The 14,832-nt window shown below is 50.2% G+C and overlaps 7 protein-coding genes and 1 non-coding gene; 4 read left to right on the top strand and 4 right to left on the bottom strand.

Moving 5' to 3' along the window:
• The window catches only part of CNAG_03903 (hypothetical protein), a 5,146-nt gene extending 1,931 nt beyond the window's left edge, over nucleotides 1-3,215 (top strand). Inside the window, exons 4-7 of the mRNA XM_012192147.1 lie at nucleotides 1-57; nucleotides 122-1,265; nucleotides 1,320-1,375; nucleotides 1,438-3,215. The exon at nucleotides 1-57 is cut by the window's left edge and continues 911 nt beyond it. Of these exons, the coding sequence (XP_012047537.1) occupies nucleotides 1-57; nucleotides 122-1,265; nucleotides 1,320-1,375; nucleotides 1,438-3,099 (2,919 nt within the window). The 3' untranslated portion in view covers nucleotides 3,100-3,215.
• CNAG_12185 lies at nucleotides 52-3,090 on the bottom strand. The gene is made up of 2 exons (XR_001045485.1): nucleotides 1,429-3,090; nucleotides 52-1,347 (listed from the first exon to the last, which is right to left on the bottom strand). It is a non-coding gene; the product is annotated as a hypothetical RNA (non-coding RNA).
• A 61-nt stretch (nucleotides 3,216-3,276) lies between the features above and the next one.
• On the top strand, nucleotides 3,277-6,009 carry CNAG_03902 (transcriptional regulatory protein). XM_012191878.1 has 10 exons: nucleotides 3,277-3,687; nucleotides 3,738-3,776; nucleotides 3,825-3,909; nucleotides 3,964-4,214; nucleotides 4,272-4,469; nucleotides 4,533-4,789; nucleotides 4,852-5,040; nucleotides 5,100-5,288; nucleotides 5,356-5,660; nucleotides 5,734-6,009. The coding sequence occupies exons 1-10, from the start codon at nucleotides 3,368-3,370 to the stop codon at nucleotides 5,743-5,745; spliced, it is 1,845 nt and encodes a 614-aa protein (XP_012047268.1). The 5' UTR covers nucleotides 3,277-3,367; the 3' UTR covers nucleotides 5,746-6,009.
• Nucleotides 5,800-8,036, bottom strand: CNAG_03901 (magnesium transporter). XM_012191877.1 has 6 exons: nucleotides 7,539-8,036; nucleotides 7,220-7,491; nucleotides 6,963-7,174; nucleotides 6,763-6,905; nucleotides 6,554-6,697; nucleotides 5,800-6,486 (listed from the first exon to the last, which is right to left on the bottom strand). Exons 1-6 carry the CDS (start codon nucleotides 7,959-7,961, stop codon nucleotides 6,088-6,090), a joined length of 1,593 nt encoding a protein of 530 aa, XP_012047267.1. The 5' UTR covers nucleotides 7,962-8,036; the 3' UTR covers nucleotides 5,800-6,087.
• Nucleotides 8,037-8,144: 108 nt separating this feature from the next.
• Nucleotides 8,145-9,733, top strand: CNAG_03900 (capping protein (actin filament) muscle Z-line, beta). XM_012191876.1 has 5 exons: nucleotides 8,145-8,225; nucleotides 8,267-8,471; nucleotides 8,530-8,744; nucleotides 8,801-9,021; nucleotides 9,079-9,733. The coding sequence occupies exons 1-5, from the start codon at nucleotides 8,162-8,164 to the stop codon at nucleotides 9,301-9,303; spliced, it is 930 nt and encodes a 309-aa protein (XP_012047266.1). The 5' UTR covers nucleotides 8,145-8,161; the 3' UTR covers nucleotides 9,304-9,733.
• On the bottom strand, nucleotides 9,369-12,306 carry CNAG_03899 (hypoxia up-regulated 1). XM_012192146.1 has 4 exons: nucleotides 12,050-12,306; nucleotides 11,222-11,995; nucleotides 9,722-11,173; nucleotides 9,369-9,674 (listed from the first exon to the last, which is right to left on the bottom strand). Exons 1-4 carry the CDS (start codon nucleotides 12,272-12,274, stop codon nucleotides 9,429-9,431), a joined length of 2,697 nt encoding a protein of 898 aa, XP_012047536.1. The 5' UTR covers nucleotides 12,275-12,306; the 3' UTR covers nucleotides 9,369-9,428.
• A 139-nt stretch (nucleotides 12,307-12,445) lies between these two features.
• On the top strand, nucleotides 12,446-13,569 carry CNAG_03898 (phosphoadenosine phosphosulfate reductase). XM_012192145.1 has 4 exons: nucleotides 12,446-12,702; nucleotides 12,753-12,825; nucleotides 12,894-13,264; nucleotides 13,313-13,569. Exons 1-4 carry the CDS (start codon nucleotides 12,554-12,556, stop codon nucleotides 13,536-13,538), a joined length of 819 nt encoding a protein of 272 aa, XP_012047535.1. The 5' UTR covers nucleotides 12,446-12,553; the 3' UTR covers nucleotides 13,539-13,569.
• Nucleotides 13,522-14,780, bottom strand: CNAG_03897 (protein BCP1). XM_012192144.1 has 5 exons: nucleotides 14,591-14,780; nucleotides 14,477-14,529; nucleotides 14,230-14,416; nucleotides 13,790-14,179; nucleotides 13,522-13,740 (listed from the first exon to the last, which is right to left on the bottom strand). The coding sequence occupies exons 1-5, from the start codon at nucleotides 14,696-14,698 to the stop codon at nucleotides 13,591-13,593; spliced, it is 888 nt and encodes a 295-aa protein (XP_012047534.1). The 5' UTR covers nucleotides 14,699-14,780; the 3' UTR covers nucleotides 13,522-13,590.
• Nucleotides 14,781-14,832: the final 52 nt, after the last annotated feature.

The raw sequence follows: 14,832 nt of genomic DNA, 5'->3' as shown, positions 1-14,832 counted from the left end.
GTCGCTGTCAAGCCTCAAATTGTGTGGGCACTGAGGAAGAATTTTACTGCTGTCAAGGTGTGTCTCCATACCTCTACTTTGCTCAATACATGTAAAAGCTAAATTATACGTCTGTTTATAGGATGTCGCTATAGGGTCTGACGGCACAGTCATTGTCTGCACCCATTCAGGTCACGTTTTTGTGCGCCAACGTTTAAAATCGGGCTCTGGTCAACTCAAATTCCGTCGTATTCCCTATCTGCAACGAGTCATCAAAGTCGCCACCAACGAATCCGGGGCGTTTGGTGCTATCCGGGTTGACGCTAGGCCAACGCCTATCAAACTGGTTGGGAAGACGCTTGAGGAAGACTTGTTCTTACTGCAGCCTCATTTCCACCGATTCGAGCATCAGATGACGGCAGAAGATTTTGAAAAATTGAACGCGAACAGTAAGAAGACTGATGAGGATGAGGAAGATGATGAGAGCACCAACTCTGTTGCAAAAGATACATCCATCGCTCTTAAAATGTGTACTATTTTGTCAAGGTGGAGAACAGGCGAGGGAGATTCTTTGTTCGCTTGGAGTGACCCGCTACTAAGCAGTGATTGTCATCTGATCATCCAGGGTTTGGCTATCCCAGTACACAGCGCCATTCTCTCTATGAGGGCTGTGAAAATTGCTCAATTGCTTGCAGGGGAGTACACGAGCAATGTACTCTCTTTGGGATCGTATGGCACGTCCCCTGCCATCAAAGTGGAAGCGTGCCACCCCCTCGTTGGTTTACTACTCATACAGTATCTTTATTCTGATGATGTGGCCACCATCTGGGATGCTCGTGTAGCGCGCATCATTCAAGACAAGTACCCCGCGGAAAAAATCCCTCTAGGAGACATCAAGTCTGATCTCAAAGCCCTTGCCGAAGAACTTGACCTTTCGCCTCTATCCTCTGTCCTCTCCTATGCCGCCAAGCAACCTCTGCCCCATCATACTCTCTCCTCAGATATGCAGGCTTTCTTCAACACGACTTATACGATCCCAGCGGGGCCTGAATCACCATGCGATGTCACGATACTTTTATCAGACAGACAGGTTTCTTGTAATTCTGTGATCTTGAGGGCCAGGTGTCCATTCTTCGAGGCAATGTTTGAAGACCGAGATTGGACGTTGAACAGAAAGGGTGAAGGGGCAGTGGTGGTCAGAATGACTCACTTGAAATGGACGCCGATGAAGCTGGTGTTCAGGTGGATGTATGAAGGAGTGGAGGATGACTTGTTTGATTATCTTCGTAAGTTGAGTGTCAGTGATTCTTTTGGGGCTCAACTGACAAGAACGGGATTAGATCAAGATACATTGGATGAGTTTTTGGACTTTGTTTTTGAAGTCATGGCCGCAGCTGTAAGTGATCCTCTTTTTTTTTTTTGGATATTGGCGATTTCGTTTTTGCTTACGTTTAATAGACGGAGCTTCTTCTTGACCGTCTCGTCCTTGTCTGCTCCCGGGCTATTATCCGCCACTGCAATGCCTTCAACGCCGCTGCTCTTGCTTCTGAAGCATCTTTTTATCAAGCCAACACGCTTAAACTTTCCGTCTTTGACTATATCATCTCATGCCTCGAAACTATGCTTGAGAGCGGCTTGTTAGATGAAATGGACCAGAGCGTTCTGCAGGATCTGTCGAATGTTATTGCTGAGAAGCAGAAGAAACGATCCCCTGTGGCGAGAGAAGGGGTACTCGTGAAGGAGTTGATGGCAAAACACCGAGAGTGGCTGTTGGTCCAAGACATCCCGGCGCCGATTGTGCGACAGCCGTTCAAGTATAGGGCGGCGAGGTCAGCGCTATCGCCTGTCGACCTTTCTTCGGCCAAGACGATGGCAGCTAGACGTAAAGCGCCACCTTCACCAATCGTCAATCCCAGTGCTGAAGTCTCTGACAAATCATCGGCTGCGGATGGTATCTTCCAGATGGACGATGATGTGCCGACGCCAACAACCAGTGCATCGGGAGTACGGACACCGAATAAGGGCTCGAGGTCAATGACGCCATTTAGTCTCGGTGCTGCACCTTTCCAACCTGGTTCCACGTCTGGCTCGTCTACACCGGTCAAGACACCGATATGGAAATCAAAGACTGTGGAGACTGGTAAGGCTGATTTGCGGAGTATCATGGCGGAGACTGCGGCTGCCAAGACGCCTGCGAAGCCTATATCCATGCCTGTGGTTGCTTCTGCTCTCGGAAATGGGTCAGCGACGCGAAGTGGATTCCTGTTACCGGCGTCTGGAGCTGCTGCACCTTCCAAGGGTATTCTGGCACGCAGTCCTCCATCGACTGGTCCTTCTACGGGCGGCGGTCCGTGGAGGACGACTGAAGTAAGAAAGACGTCATTTACTGCTTTGCAAGGTCGCCAGCATACGGCTACCGGTCTCGGAACGGGATCTCCAGGGAACGCAAGCACGTTGAGCAGAAGTGCAGGCTCTCAGGCTTCTCCCGCCCCTCAACGTTCCGGCTCGGCCAAGGTGATTACCCCTGTCAAACTCCAAGCGCCTGCCGCACAACCGCGCAAGAGCAGTACCCCAACCGCGGCGTGGTCCACTCCAAGCACGTTCATCCCCCCTCCACCGATCAGCGTCTCGCCCGTCGCACAAGGTTTATCTTTATTGGCGATCCAGGAGCAGGAGCGGGAAGCCACTGAGGCGCTTGCGCGGAAGCCTGCGAAGAGTCTGAGGGAAATTCAAGAGGAAGAGCAGGAAGCAGAGCGGGCAAGAGTGCAGGAGGAAGAATTCATGAGGTGGTGGCACGAGGAGGAAGCGAGGATCGCAAAGGAGTCTAGGCAAAGTCAAGAAGGTCAGGGAGCTGTGGGCAATCAGCAAGGTCAGATGCAGGGCCAGAGTGGAAGAGGTCGAGGGCGGGGTGGACGCGGCGGGAAAGCAAGAGGCGGCGGAGGCGGAGGGAGAGGCAGAGGGGGTGGCCAGGCTGCGCAAGGTGGCCGAGGAGAGGATAAGCAGGGTGGGGCTGGGCCGACGGCCAAGCAAGGCGAGGAAAATCAAGGACGTGGAAAGGGTGGGAAAGCTCGTGGCGGCCGAGGAGATGGGAATGGCACGCGTGCAGTTGGCAAGGTGTAATGCATAGAGTAAGACAGATGTACGCTGAGACATCTCAGAGGTATACGGCATGTTGTACGGGTATTTCCGCCGCGGGATATATAGAGTTATGCATGGATTATGCATGGGATGGATGAATACAAATAGTGTGTTTGTGTATTTGTATTTTCGCGCTCCAAATTACAAATAAACTTTGCCCGTCCTCGGACCAATCCTCGTCCCCGCCATTCATAAAAACATAAACCAATTACTCAGCCACATTCCTCCTCTCCTCCCCCTCCCCCCCGCCATGCAGAACAACGCCCCCAGCGGCTTCCAGGGGTTCCACTTTCCCCTGCAGCAGTCAGACCTCTACACCTTCGCGCCGGCCAGCCAGAACCAGCAGCAGCAGCAGCAGCAGCAGCTCTACTACGCAGCACAGGCAGCCCACGGCCAGCAGCCCTCCACAGACTCCTCCGAAAGCGCAGGCCCGTCGCAGAAGAAGAAGCCCGCAGGCGCCCGGAAGCACGGCGTGAAGGAGGAGCCAGAAGAGCACGGCAAGGCGGACGAGCCAAAGAAGAAGCGGTCGAAGAGGTCGGCCGGGAAGGCGTGTGTGTACTGCAGGCGCAGGTGGGTGGATGTGTCCGTGTGGCATGGGCTGGATGCTGACTGGCTTGCAGCCATATGGTGTGCGAAGGCGGCCGGCCTTGTGAGAGATGGTGAGCAGCGAGTCTGCAGCGTGGACGGTGGCTGACCGCTGTGCGCAGTATCAAGCGAGAAATCCCCCATCTCTGTCGTGACTGCACGCCGCCTCCCCATACTCAGCAGTCTCCCCATAAGCAAGAACCTCAGGTGAGTCGTATCCTGTCTAGCAAGACCCAGCTGACGGGCTCGCGGCACCAACAGCAGCAACAACAGGCGCAGCAGCAGCAGTCTCTTAATCAACCCCAGGTCGTGCCGTCCTCGTCCCAGCAGATGCCAGTGTATGCCGACTCCAACTTCGTCCCCAGCTGGCCATTACTTCCCGATTCTGGCGCAGCTCAAATCCCTTTCGGCGAAGCTCCTTCGGAACAGATTCAAAACCCAGGGGATGCGGGTATCATGGGTCCGCCTTCATTGGGATCGTCCAAAGAGGACGGGGAGCTGGCTGCTTTGAGGTGAGCTGCTAATTCATGCCTGTATTCCACCAGCACATCTGACATTTTATCCCGTAGCAAATTCATGAAAGACTTGGGTGTCCCTAATCTTCCCAACGACTTCCTTTCCTTCATGAATCAGCTGGACAAGCCAGAAGCTGGCAACAGTTTATCCATTGCAAGTTCTTCCGACGCGAATCTTTTTCCTTCGTCTGGGGCGTCACAAGTTGTCGGACTAAACAAGGGCAAAGGCAAACTCGGCCAAATTTCCAGAATGCAAGTCTTTCTTTCTCTTTCTCTCTCTCTCTATATATCCCTCTAACACTGTAACGTCTACAGCGACAAATACCTCATGGCAGCTGCTGACCAGCCAAACGGTACCCGTGCCTCTCGTCTTGCACAAGTCATCAAGGCCAAGTACGATGCCGGTCTACTCAAGCCTTACGACTATGCCAAGGGATACGAGCGCATGAACAAGTGGATGGAGTCTGGAAGGGCGGCACCCAGGATGGACAGTCGTGCCGGGTCCGAGATACCGGAAGAAAGCCCGCAGAGATCTACGGCCGCAATGAGGAACGGTAGACTGTCTGTTGCCCGTGCGTTCTTTTTTTTTTGGCTCTTCGGGTTTTAGTCCCTTTTCGAACTGATAAACGAGCAGCTTTGGGGCCCAACGTACCTCCATTTGGGAGGAGCATCTCACCTGAATCACGCCGACGAATCCTTGCTGCTCTTGCTGGCTTCAGGCCAAAGTTTAGGCAAATCGCGAGGACACTGACCAATGTCGACTTGGTATTTGTTGAAGAAGCTATGGAGCGATGGATGCTCGAGTATGACAGGGCTTTTGCTTGTGAGCCATTCATTCATACTAGCAAAGTCGCTGCGATAATCGCTGACACTTTGAGACAGCTATCCATACCCCTTCATGTATCTGGCGACGAACGGGAGAAATCCAAAAAGCCAACCAAGAGTTCTCCAACCTGACTGGTATTCCTGCATACATGTTCCGTGATGGCCAACTTTGTGTTTACGAACTCATGGATGAAGACAGCGCGGTAAGATATTGGGAAGGATACGCGAAAATCGCGTTCGACCCTAGTAAGTTCACGCATCATCTGTGTAAGAAACTCTTCCCGGATCAAGTCATCTAACAAAGAGGAATTAGGTCAAAGAGCAATGTCTATTCTCTGTACTCTCCATATCCCCCTTTCCCTTACGCGCCACCGACCGCGTCACCTTACCAACGCTAATCCCAACAACGTTTCTAAATCAGCCACTTCCGGGCCACCCCCACAAGCACCTTACACGCCCGACCTTGCGTTGCCCCAGCAGAATATGTTTAACGACGGCGCAAGCTCGGATGCGGGGACAGTCATCGGGGAAGAATATAGGGAGATGAAATGTGCGTTTAGCGTGACGATCAGGAGGGATGCATGGGGGGTACCGGTCGCGATTATGGGACAGTGGATTGTAAGTCAGGAATCTCTCTGGCCAAAAAAAAAAAAGAAGATAAAAATTCAGACTGACGGGTGAATGATACTAGCCTATACAATAGATCTGCAGACTACTTTTTTCCGGGCTTTTTTTCATATTTCATTCATTGCATCCATCACTCACCAAAACTTAATCAAAGCATATCAATCTTGTCTAATGATGTAGCGACCAAAATGTATATAGATGCATGGTAATAAATTGATTTTCTCTTTTCATGAGAGGGGATGCAAATGCAACAAAAAAAGACTTGGCTACAAACTTCTATGCTAGATGACTTGTTTTAAAGCTGAAAATTGCGCTATTATGTATGACTATAATTTTAACTAATTGTTTTGACAACTTTTGGAGCATTCTGATATCCCTAAAAATCCCCGCCATAATAGTGGGAAAACATGAGAGCAAATTATCTCGTTGTCCCACCGGGTAGTCTCCCCCATTTTCTCTTCTCCTGCTCTTTCCTCGCGCTCGCATACGTGTATGCTTTCCTCCACTTTTCTCCTTCCCCCAACTCTTTCCTCTTACTGCCCCACCACAATCTCTCCCATATCGCGCGCTTGGCCATTTCCGTGCGCATATCAACCAATGCCGGGTCGAAACCTTGCGAAAACTGGGCCACGCTCGAGTCCCACGAAGCTGAACCGAGGACAGAGGAGAGGACCGCAGGATTTCGGCCCGAAAGGGCAACCCTTCGAACGCGGCGGAGGGTACGGAGACCGTACGCTGTGATAAGGAGGGTGACCAAGAAGGCGGTAGACGAGATGACGGCGAAAGCATAGGGCGTTTCTTCGAGCTGTGTTGTTAACTGGAGGAGGGAGGGAAGGAAAGTTTAATCAACAGCAGTTTTGATAGTAAAGGGAAGAAAAACATACGTTCATACCGAATAAACCTGCGAGGAGAGCTCCCGAACCGATGCCTAGTGTTGCTATTGAGATTTTGATATCAAGCGCAAGGAGAGCGTTCCGACCGGAATCGAGCATCAACTCGGCAATTTCTTGCGTCGATTGCATATTAATCTAGTGGTGAAGAAGACGAACGATTTATTGGCAAGCTATACAAGGAGAGGGAAGGAAGAACGTACGACAGTAGTATCAACCTCACTGACAATCTCTTCCACTTGCTTCACGAAGCTCTCGAGTAAAAGCTCAAGCTGTTCATGGTCGTGCAACGCACGCGGCCGTCCCTGCGCCCTCGATGTAAGATACATTGCGGAAAGATCCTCATCTGGTCTTAAATCAGGTGCTGCGACACGGAAAAAAAAGGCGAAAACGAAATGCTTACCAGAATCAAGCAGTTCATCGACGGCGCTCTTGACATAACGCGCTCGGCTTTGGAAAGCCGCAATCTTCTTGGAGTAATGCAAAAGTTTTTTCAAGTTTTCCCGATCGATGTGGTCTTCGAGATCAGCCAATAGTTGCTGGACGATATGCCTGCTGAAAGCCATTTCCTCCTCCAATGCATTGGCGGTTACCACTAATATCGACTCCAGAGCCCTGATTCGATCAGCTCAAATCTCTGCAGTACAACAATGGACTGACCTATGCTCATAGCTCAGCACAATCTCATCACACTTTTCCTCATCCACTTCGCCATCCTTTATCCCCAACCCGGCTTTAATATTCCTCTCCAAGTGATATTTGAACCTTCTTGTGACATCTTTGTGTGCGTGTGATGAATCGAATACAATCACACTGTCGGGCTTGATAAGGGCCCTAAAATGAAGCATTGATATAAGAATACAAGTTTTCCGAGTGAGGATCACAGGGACAAGACTGGGAGAGAGGGAATCTAGTTTACGAAGATCTCGGGGCTTAATATTTGGTCAGTACATGCCATGCAGTCATGTAATCTACTCACATCCAGGTCATATTCCCGACATAGCTCTAACTTTGTGTACTTTTGCCCTTCGGTTCCCCAGTTGCCCTCCGCGTCTAATATAGAGCACTTCAAGCTCAGTTCCCCAGCTTTCTCCATCAAGCTATTCAGATATCGATTTTTTTTGTCCCTAGGTTCCGCCACTATTACTTCTGGCCTAGTCTCCTCAGATAAGTGTCCGTCACCATTGTCAGTGGGGGGCGGTGGAGTGAATGGTACTTGTAAAGTGCTCGCAAGGGGCTTGCTCTCTGGGTATGATGGTGCCCAGAATGATGTCCGGCGGCGAGAGAGGAATGTCCGACAGCGGCAAGATGGTGGGGTCGCTCTAAAGGTGATCTTTGGGCGAATCGGAGTGGATAAAGCTCTGAGAGACAGACATTTCGATATGCGACACGCCGAAGACATTCCTTTTGAGGGTATAGAACCTTTTTGTTGCCCAAAACTGGAAAGAACGATGGGATGAACAAGTCGATGCGCAGACGATGAAGAACTCTTTCTTTGAACCGGACCGAGTACACGCCTCCACCGGAAATCCACAGATAATAATTACGTAACTGATAGAAGTGACGATGACGCTTATCGAGGCAACGACAACAAAGCAGTTGATGGAGAAAACGACCTCGACAGCGATTTCAACAAAGGCAATCCACAAAATGGCAGACCAAGACCGTGAGTACTCACCGGGCTCACTGTCACTTACCACCTCACAGAGATCTTTGACTCACTCCTCGACCTTCTCCGACGTTTGCCTCCCACACGCGTGGAAGAGAACGTCAAGGCGCTTTGTGATCTCGCTCCTGAATACGCCGATGATTTACTTGGTAACGTCGATCAGCCTTTAAAGGTCCTTGTAGATGAAGACAAGGGGAGAGAGTTTTTGGGTTGCGATTACAATCGTGATGGTGATTCGTTCCGGTTCGTCTATTCGTTTTTTGTGAAAAGTCTTTGGCTCATTCTGACACTAACTTGGCAGATCGCCATGGACAAACAACTACCTCCCCGAGCCAGTCCCCGGACCTACTCCATCTCCACCACTTAGAGAGCTCGAGGTCCAGCTGAATGCGGCATTCGACACTTATCGCGAGATGTACTTTGAAGGCGGTGTATCCAGCGTTTACTTGTGGGACCTTGATGATGAGCCCCAAGGAAAGGAGATGAATTTCGCCGGTGTTGTTCTCGTCAAGAAGTGTAAGCTTTTGGATAAACTATGTATTGGAGAAGTTGTGTAACTGACTTCCACGAAGCTCTTCAATCCCAATCAGATGTCCCCACTGCGTCAGGCGGGTCCTGGGACTCTCTCCACGTATTCGAATGCCATGAACGCGGCCGTTCAGCCAAGTACAAGCTGACGAGTACTGTGATGCTTGTCCTCGAGACTGCTACCCTTGCCAAGGCTGAGAGTAAGGGGCTTGAAGATAGCGAAGGCAAAGGAGGGGTAACTTTGAGCGGCAGCATGACAAGACAGGTATGTTAATACATGCTTTGGACATGTCTATCAATATTGGGCTGACTCTGGTGGTAGGCCGAGATTGATTATCCCTTAACGACTCCTCAAGGGCACATTAGCAATATTGGCCGGATAGTTGAAGACATGGAGATCAAGATGCGCAACCTTCTTTCCGCTGTCTACTTTGGCAAGACAAAAGATGTTATCAACGAACTCAGGAGTCAAAGTGGCTTGGAAGCCAAATCGAAGGAGGATCTTTTGAGAGCCGAATTGGCTGGAAAGTTAGGTGGGAGGAAATGAACCTTAGGAAATGTGTATCTTAGGCTACTAACCAATGCAGACCAATGTCCATGTATGTCATCCACTTGAACTTAGGTAGTATTTTCATTGTTGATTCATGATTCATGATTTTTTTCTATGCTACACTACAGCTCCTCATGTCTAGGTGCATCTGAGCCCTCAGTAGGTGCGGCCGATGACGTCTCTGATGAAGGTCCATGATCAGTCGGTGAAGCCAAGGTTGTTGAAGAGACGTCAGATGGGGACTCGGTAACGTCAGGGGAAGGATCGTGGTCGGTAGGGGAGGCGAGAGTGGTAGAGCTCGTTGCAGAGGACGAAGACGTGGTCGGTCGAGGCTTACGAGGGGTCTTTTTCTTCTGGAGAGTCAAGATCTGTAAAGATGTTAGCCAATCTTAAATATTGATGCTGAGGCACTTACAGTGGCTTGGAGTCTCCTTCCCTTCTCCTCCAGTTCTCTGACTGTGATGACCGGGTCCTTAGTCTTGTCTTGGTCCAGAGTTACTTGCACCTTCATCTTTTCATCGATGAACTGAGTGTACTCTTTCAAGAGGGCTTCGACACCCTTCAACTCTTCTTCTGTATGCTTGGGAGGAGCCACGGGGTCCTCGGGAGTAGCTGTGGCAGCAGCTTCCATAGCTTTCGTGTAGTTAGCTTGAGCGTCAATGAGGAAGGCACGAGCAAGAAGCATGGCCTGCTGGAAGTCGGCGACGGCCTTATCCCTCGCACGGTACTCGTTGTACCTGAAGACGACGGGCCTCTCCAATCCCTCAAGTTCTGCTAACTTTCTCCTCAAGTTGGGCTCCTCTGCGACTTCATCATTCTCGCCTAACCATTCAAATGTCTCACCCAGAAGCTTTTTCAAAGCCTGTTGCTCGGCAGGAGTAGAAAAGTCAGTAAGGGCGGTAGGCCCATCGTCGACATTGAGGGAGTTTTGAAGGGCATAGAGGTACGACTCAAGTGAATTGCGAGCCTCTTCGCGGGACGCCTTGGCGGCCTCAAAGGCAGAGATGGAGATAATACGGGCGTTGGTGGTACGTTTTTCTTCGCCAGACAAAGGTTTCAGGCCGAGGTGCTTCTCTCGGAACTTGAGAGCCACTTTAGGCGACTTGCCTTTAGTGTCCTTCTGCTCCTTGTCGTCTTCTTCACCTTCCTTCGCTTCTTCCTCCTTGCTACCGAAAAGGTTTTTGAGAGCGCCAGCTACACCACCATCCTTTGAATCGGTAACATTGGAGACAAGAACAGCGTTGGCAGCTGATACATGACCCTTGGGATCGAGACGCATAGTGATGTTGATGACAGGTTCAGGAGCAGTAAAGTCTGCAAGGGCTTTTTCGACGTCGTGAACTTCAACGGAGAGAATAGATTGGGGCTCGCGAGAGGATGCATGGGCACTGTCGGGATGAGAAATGCGCTCAGTGAACTCAAGAGTCACATCTCCCTTGGCAGGAAGAGTGATCGCTTTTCGCTCGCCGAGAACGGTACCCTCGGGGAAGATCGCGCCGCCATTTTTGAAGGCAATCTCGCTAACACTCCTTTCCTTGATATCGATGTTCTTGATCCTGAACTGCTTGCTTAACGCAGCTCCATAATAGGCGGCACCAAGCACGGCGGCTTCGTCGGTGTTCACATTCTGCGCAATCTTATCCTCAGCACCGCCAAGAACAGACTTGAGGGCGGCCTGTACAAGCGGGACTCGGGTATTACCACCAAAGAGTATGACAGAGTTGATATCTCCAAGTTGTAAACCCGCCGCCTCGAGAGCAGAAACGACAGGGTTGCCATACAACTGGTCGGCAGCTCCCACAATTTCTTCGAGGTCGGCACGAGAGATAGTTGAACGGAAGTCGACGTCATCGAAGAGAGACTCGATCTATTCAAAAGATAAGCCACAGTCGATGATGGTGGATCTAACACTTACAGCTACATTAGCTTCCTGGTTGGCACTCAAAATTTGCTTGACTCTGGTAGCTTCTTTTGCGATCTTGGCCAAGGCTTTCTTGTCCTGTCTGACCTCCTCCCGCTTAGTCTTGCCAACAAAGTCAGTGAGGAGCATATCCTGGATAACAGTGTCCAACATCACTCCACCAATATGCTCCCATCCAGTTCCAAGCACTTCGATGTGAGTTGTGTTGATCGGTGTCTTTGATTTTGGCGTTGCGTATTCGCTGGTTTGGTAGAACGCAAAGACAGTAGCGGTGGTGGTCATAGCTCCAGAGTCATAGACAATGTGATACTCTTTTTCCCCTTGTCCAGTTACGGGGTCGTAATTGGGGAAAGTCCTTGTCATGGCATAATTGAGCGCAACGCCGGTACCCTCTGAGATCATTGCCAAGCAATTCATACCCTGAAGTTCCAACGCATCTCGGTACGCACGGCGCTGAGCCTGATCCCACCATGCAGGAACGGTAACAATAACAGAGTTTACGCTTTCCTTTTTTGATCCAGCAGGCTGAACCAATTCTGCGAGGTGGCGGAAATATGAGAGCTGCTGTGCCAAGAGGGCAGTAGGCGTCCAAGCGTCTTCAGGAGAAACAAGCTCGGGAGAGATGTAGGAGGGAGGTGAGGGGTGGGGGAAGTATAATGTGTCATTGGTAACATGAGGATTGACGGGGTATACTGGAAAGGTGTTGGGAGTAGTCGTGCCAAGGAGAGGTTTTATAAAAGGGTAATGGGTGTCGGGGAACCTCGTGGCCTGCTTTACTTTTAGCTAATTTTGTTTTTTTTAATGGGCGTGTCAACTACTTACAGCCATTTTTGCTTCGGCGCCGAATACTCGTTCGTCTCGTTTCCATCCTACAACGCTCGCGATTTTTCGTTTGCTGTCCTTGTCTAAAACGACATCGAAGGGCACGCCGGGCTTGATGAGGGAGAGTTTTGTAAACTCTGCGCCGTAGTCGATGGCGAGCACCGCTGCATGTATGGCGGGCGCGAGGAGGAGGAGGAGGAGCGGGAGAAGATGCTGTGGACGCATCTTGTGGACGAGAGATGACAAGTCGAATGGAAAAGACAGTTCGCAGAATGAGACGTGGAAAAGTAGACATTCCATGACGTGGAGGCCACATGGCATACCGTCTTACGTAACGGTGGTAATCTTATCACATCATCGAGAATTTCTGGAATTCCGCGCAAGAGTTCGAGATGGGCGTGTTGACATGATTCAGCCGTCGCTTGGAATTTATAAGCTCTTTCGTTCCACAAACGAGTATATATAGCTTCTCTCAGACTCAACTCAAACACGCCACTTATCACAATGACGAACGAAGACATCCTCACTCCCCAGTACACCCCTGAGGAAATCGAGCGATTTAACGCCGAACTGGACGGCAAGACTCCTCAGGAGATCTTGACCTGGGCTGTCGACAACGTCGATGGCTTGTACCAGACTACTGCTTTCGGGCTGTAAGTTTCAGCTGTGCTCGCCCAGTCATTGTATGCTCATCAATTTATAGGACTGGTACAGCCGCTGTAGATATGATTTCCAAGATTTCTTTGGACCGCGAAGAAACTCACCTTGTTCCCCTTGTACGTCGCACAGTTTTTTTTTTTTTTTTTTTTTGGCTGTATGCCAACGTTGCTCACTTTGGCTATAGATCTTTCTTGACACCCTTCACCACTTCCCCGAAACCCTTGCTCTCGCTCAAACCATGGCCGACACCTATCTTGCTCCGTTACACATCTACACTCCCCCCGGCGTCTCTACTGCTGAAGAATTCGCCGCCAAGTATGGCGAGAAGCTCTGGGAAACTGATGAGGGCGCCTATGATTATCTGGTGAAGGTTGAACCTGCAGCCAGGGCTTACAAGGAGCTGGGCGTCAGGGCAGTCATCACTGGTAGGCGAAGAAGCCAAGGCGCCGACCGAGCAGACTTGAAGGTGCTCGAAATCGATGAGAGAGGATTGCTCAAGATCAACCCTTTGATCGGATGGAGCTTTAAAGAGGTCAAGGAATACATTGACAAGGAGTGAGTATCAGTCGTCATCGCCACGGTTCAGTGCTGATTCTTTTACAGAGGAGTTCCTTACAACCCACTTCTCGACAAGGGCTACCGATCTATCGGTGACGTCCACTCCACGGCTCCCCCTGATCCCAACGCCGCCAGTGATGCTGCTGAGCGAAGCGGTCGATGGCAGGGTAAGGCCAAGACCGAGTGTGGCTTACACAGTAACTACTTTGTGATGAAGAAGAAGTTTGAAGAGAAGGCGGCCGCTGGGGGCGAAGCTTCCAAGCAGTCATAAGGGTATGCATTATCTATGATACATCGTGCAAGACATGAGGAGTTTTGGAATACTATTGGCATGCCGCCTGCATGGACTGGATGGCATTAACGAGTTTGGATTTTTCCAGAAGCACCAACCTGCCAAATTGCTCGACACCAAAGGATTCGGCATCTCGAGGGGCGGCAGTCTTGAAGTTGTAGGTGTGGACTTGACTTGCAACCTGTTCTGTTCATCAGAGATGATCTCGCATTTATAAGGCATGCACTCACCTTGTCCATGAACTCCTCTTCGGGGTGGTAAGGGAAGCTTCCAGCGGACAGGGCAACAGTCTCGTTCCCTGATGCCTTCTTCTTCTTGGAAGACTTCTCCACGACGTTCATATCCAAACCCATACCCTCTTCAGTACCCTCCAACCTGTAGCCTCGACCCCAAACTAAAAAATGGGTAAACCGACCTTCCTCCTTGGTCTCAAGCTCCTCCAGCAACATCCTATACAAGTGTGGGATGAGTGGTAAAGGCAAGTTGAGCATACGAAGGGAGAAAACGAGAGCCGGACGGGTGTTGGGTGAAGAAGGATTGAATACTGATTGAAGAACAGTGTCGCCATTTGCAAGAGTCGAGCCGAGATAGTCCAAAAATGGTTTGAGAGCAGGGTGATCCTTTCACAGAATGTCAAATTCTCGATCTTTCTGCTTTAAACGGAACATACCTTATGTCTAACGATGTCGATCACAGCGACAAGACCCCAAGGATCACTCTCCTCCCCATCTGTCTTGATAGAGCTACCAGCCTGTAGTCTTATACCCTCGGCAAGCAAGAGCTCCGCTAAAGGGTGGACGTCAATACGCTCCTCATCGTAGGAGAGAGTCTGACGAAGGAGCCTCTTGACCGCAATGCTACACGAATGGTAAGTTGTCAGTTGAAGTCATTGTACGACAATAAGTATGATTACGAACAGGTCAACTTCAGGATTAAGATTGTAAAAGTCAAAGTCTACATTGATCATGCTCTAAAGCAGGTTAGTGGACCATCCTTAAAACGCTCCATAAAAAGGCAGGTAAAGTACTCACGACATCGCTTCCGGATTCAGAAACACTGTCTTCGTCGTCCCGGGGAGCATTCTTCCTCTTCGTAGCATTTGCGGCCGAAACGGCTTCTAATGAAGGGTTCGAGGGCATCTTCAGGCTAGCTATTGGGTTTTGTGTTTTTCTTTTTTTTTTCTACTGGCTGTTGTCTTCTATTCGGACTGCACGTCATCTTTTCTGGAAAATCTGAAAGTGCAAAACAATTGAGAGATGTGGAGGTATATTAC

The sequence above is a fragment of the Cryptococcus neoformans genome, chromosome 2, assembly GCF_000149245.1.
Source record: "Cryptococcus neoformans var. grubii H99 chromosome 2, complete sequence".
NCBI lineage: Eukaryota > Fungi > Basidiomycota > Tremellomycetes > Tremellales > Cryptococcaceae > Cryptococcus > Cryptococcus neoformans.
Note: the sequence above shows the minus strand (reverse complement) of the source record. Positions and strands in the feature narration are given on the sequence as shown.

Bases quoted from the DNA above. Each gene is read 5' to 3' on its own strand.
- CNAG_03902 (XM_012191878.1), top strand. From the start codon at position 3,368: ATGCAGAACAACGCCCCCAGCGGCTTCCAGGGGTTCCACTTTCCCCTG. The intron at 3,688-3,737 runs GTGGGTGGATGT...ACTGGCTTGCAG, and splicing joins TGTGTGTACTGCAGGCGCAG to CCATATGGTGTGCGAAGGCG. The intron at 5,289-5,355 runs GTAAGTTCACGC...AAGAGGAATTAG, and splicing joins GAAAATCGCGTTCGACCCTA to GTCAAAGAGCAATGTCTATT.
- CNAG_03901 (XM_012191877.1), bottom strand. From the start codon at position 7,961: ATGTCTTCGGCGTGTCGCATATCGAAATGTCTGTCTCTCAGAGCTTTA. The intron at 7,492-7,538 runs GTGAGTAGATTA...CCAAATATTAAG, and splicing joins GTCGGGAATATGACCTGGAT to CCCCGAGATCTTCGTAAACT. The intron at 7,175-7,219 runs GTCAGTCCATTG...TGATCGAATCAG, and splicing joins GTGCTGAGCTATGAGCATAG to GGCTCTGGAGTCGATATTAG.
- CNAG_03900 (XM_012191876.1), top strand. From the start codon at position 8,162: ATGGAGAAAACGACCTCGACAGCGATTTCAACAAAGGCAATCCACAAA. The intron at 8,226-8,266 runs GTGAGTACTCAC...ACCACCTCACAG, and splicing joins CAAAATGGCAGACCAAGACC to AGATCTTTGACTCACTCCTC. The intron at 9,022-9,078 runs GTATGTTAATAC...CTCTGGTGGTAG, and splicing joins GCGGCAGCATGACAAGACAG to GCCGAGATTGATTATCCCTT.
- CNAG_03899 (XM_012192146.1), bottom strand. From the start codon at position 12,274: ATGCGTCCACAGCATCTTCTCCCGCTCCTCCTCCTCCTCCTCGCGCCC. The intron at 11,996-12,049 runs GTAAGTAGTTGA...AAAGTAAAGCAG, and splicing joins GCGCCGAAGCAAAAATGGCT to GCCACGAGGTTCCCCGACAC. The intron at 11,174-11,221 runs GTAAGTGTTAGA...TCTTTTGAATAG, and splicing joins ACCAGGAAGCTAATGTAGCT to ATCGAGTCTCTCTTCGATGA.
- CNAG_03898 (XM_012192145.1), top strand. From the start codon at position 12,554: ATGACGAACGAAGACATCCTCACTCCCCAGTACACCCCTGAGGAAATC. The intron at 12,703-12,752 runs GTAAGTTTCAGC...ATCAATTTATAG, and splicing joins CAGACTACTGCTTTCGGGCT to GACTGGTACAGCCGCTGTAG. The intron at 12,826-12,893 runs GTACGTCGCACA...CTTTGGCTATAG, and splicing joins AAACTCACCTTGTTCCCCTT to ATCTTTCTTGACACCCTTCA.
- CNAG_03897 (XM_012192144.1), bottom strand. From the start codon at position 14,698: ATGCCCTCGAACCCTTCATTAGAAGCCGTTTCGGCCGCAAATGCTACG. The intron at 14,530-14,590 runs GTGAGTACTTTA...AACCTGCTTTAG, and splicing joins CTGAATCCGGAAGCGATGTC to AGCATGATCAATGTAGACTT. The intron at 13,741-13,789 runs GTGAGTGCATGC...TGAACAGAACAG, and splicing joins AAGAGGAGTTCATGGACAAG to GTTGCAAGTCAAGTCCACAC.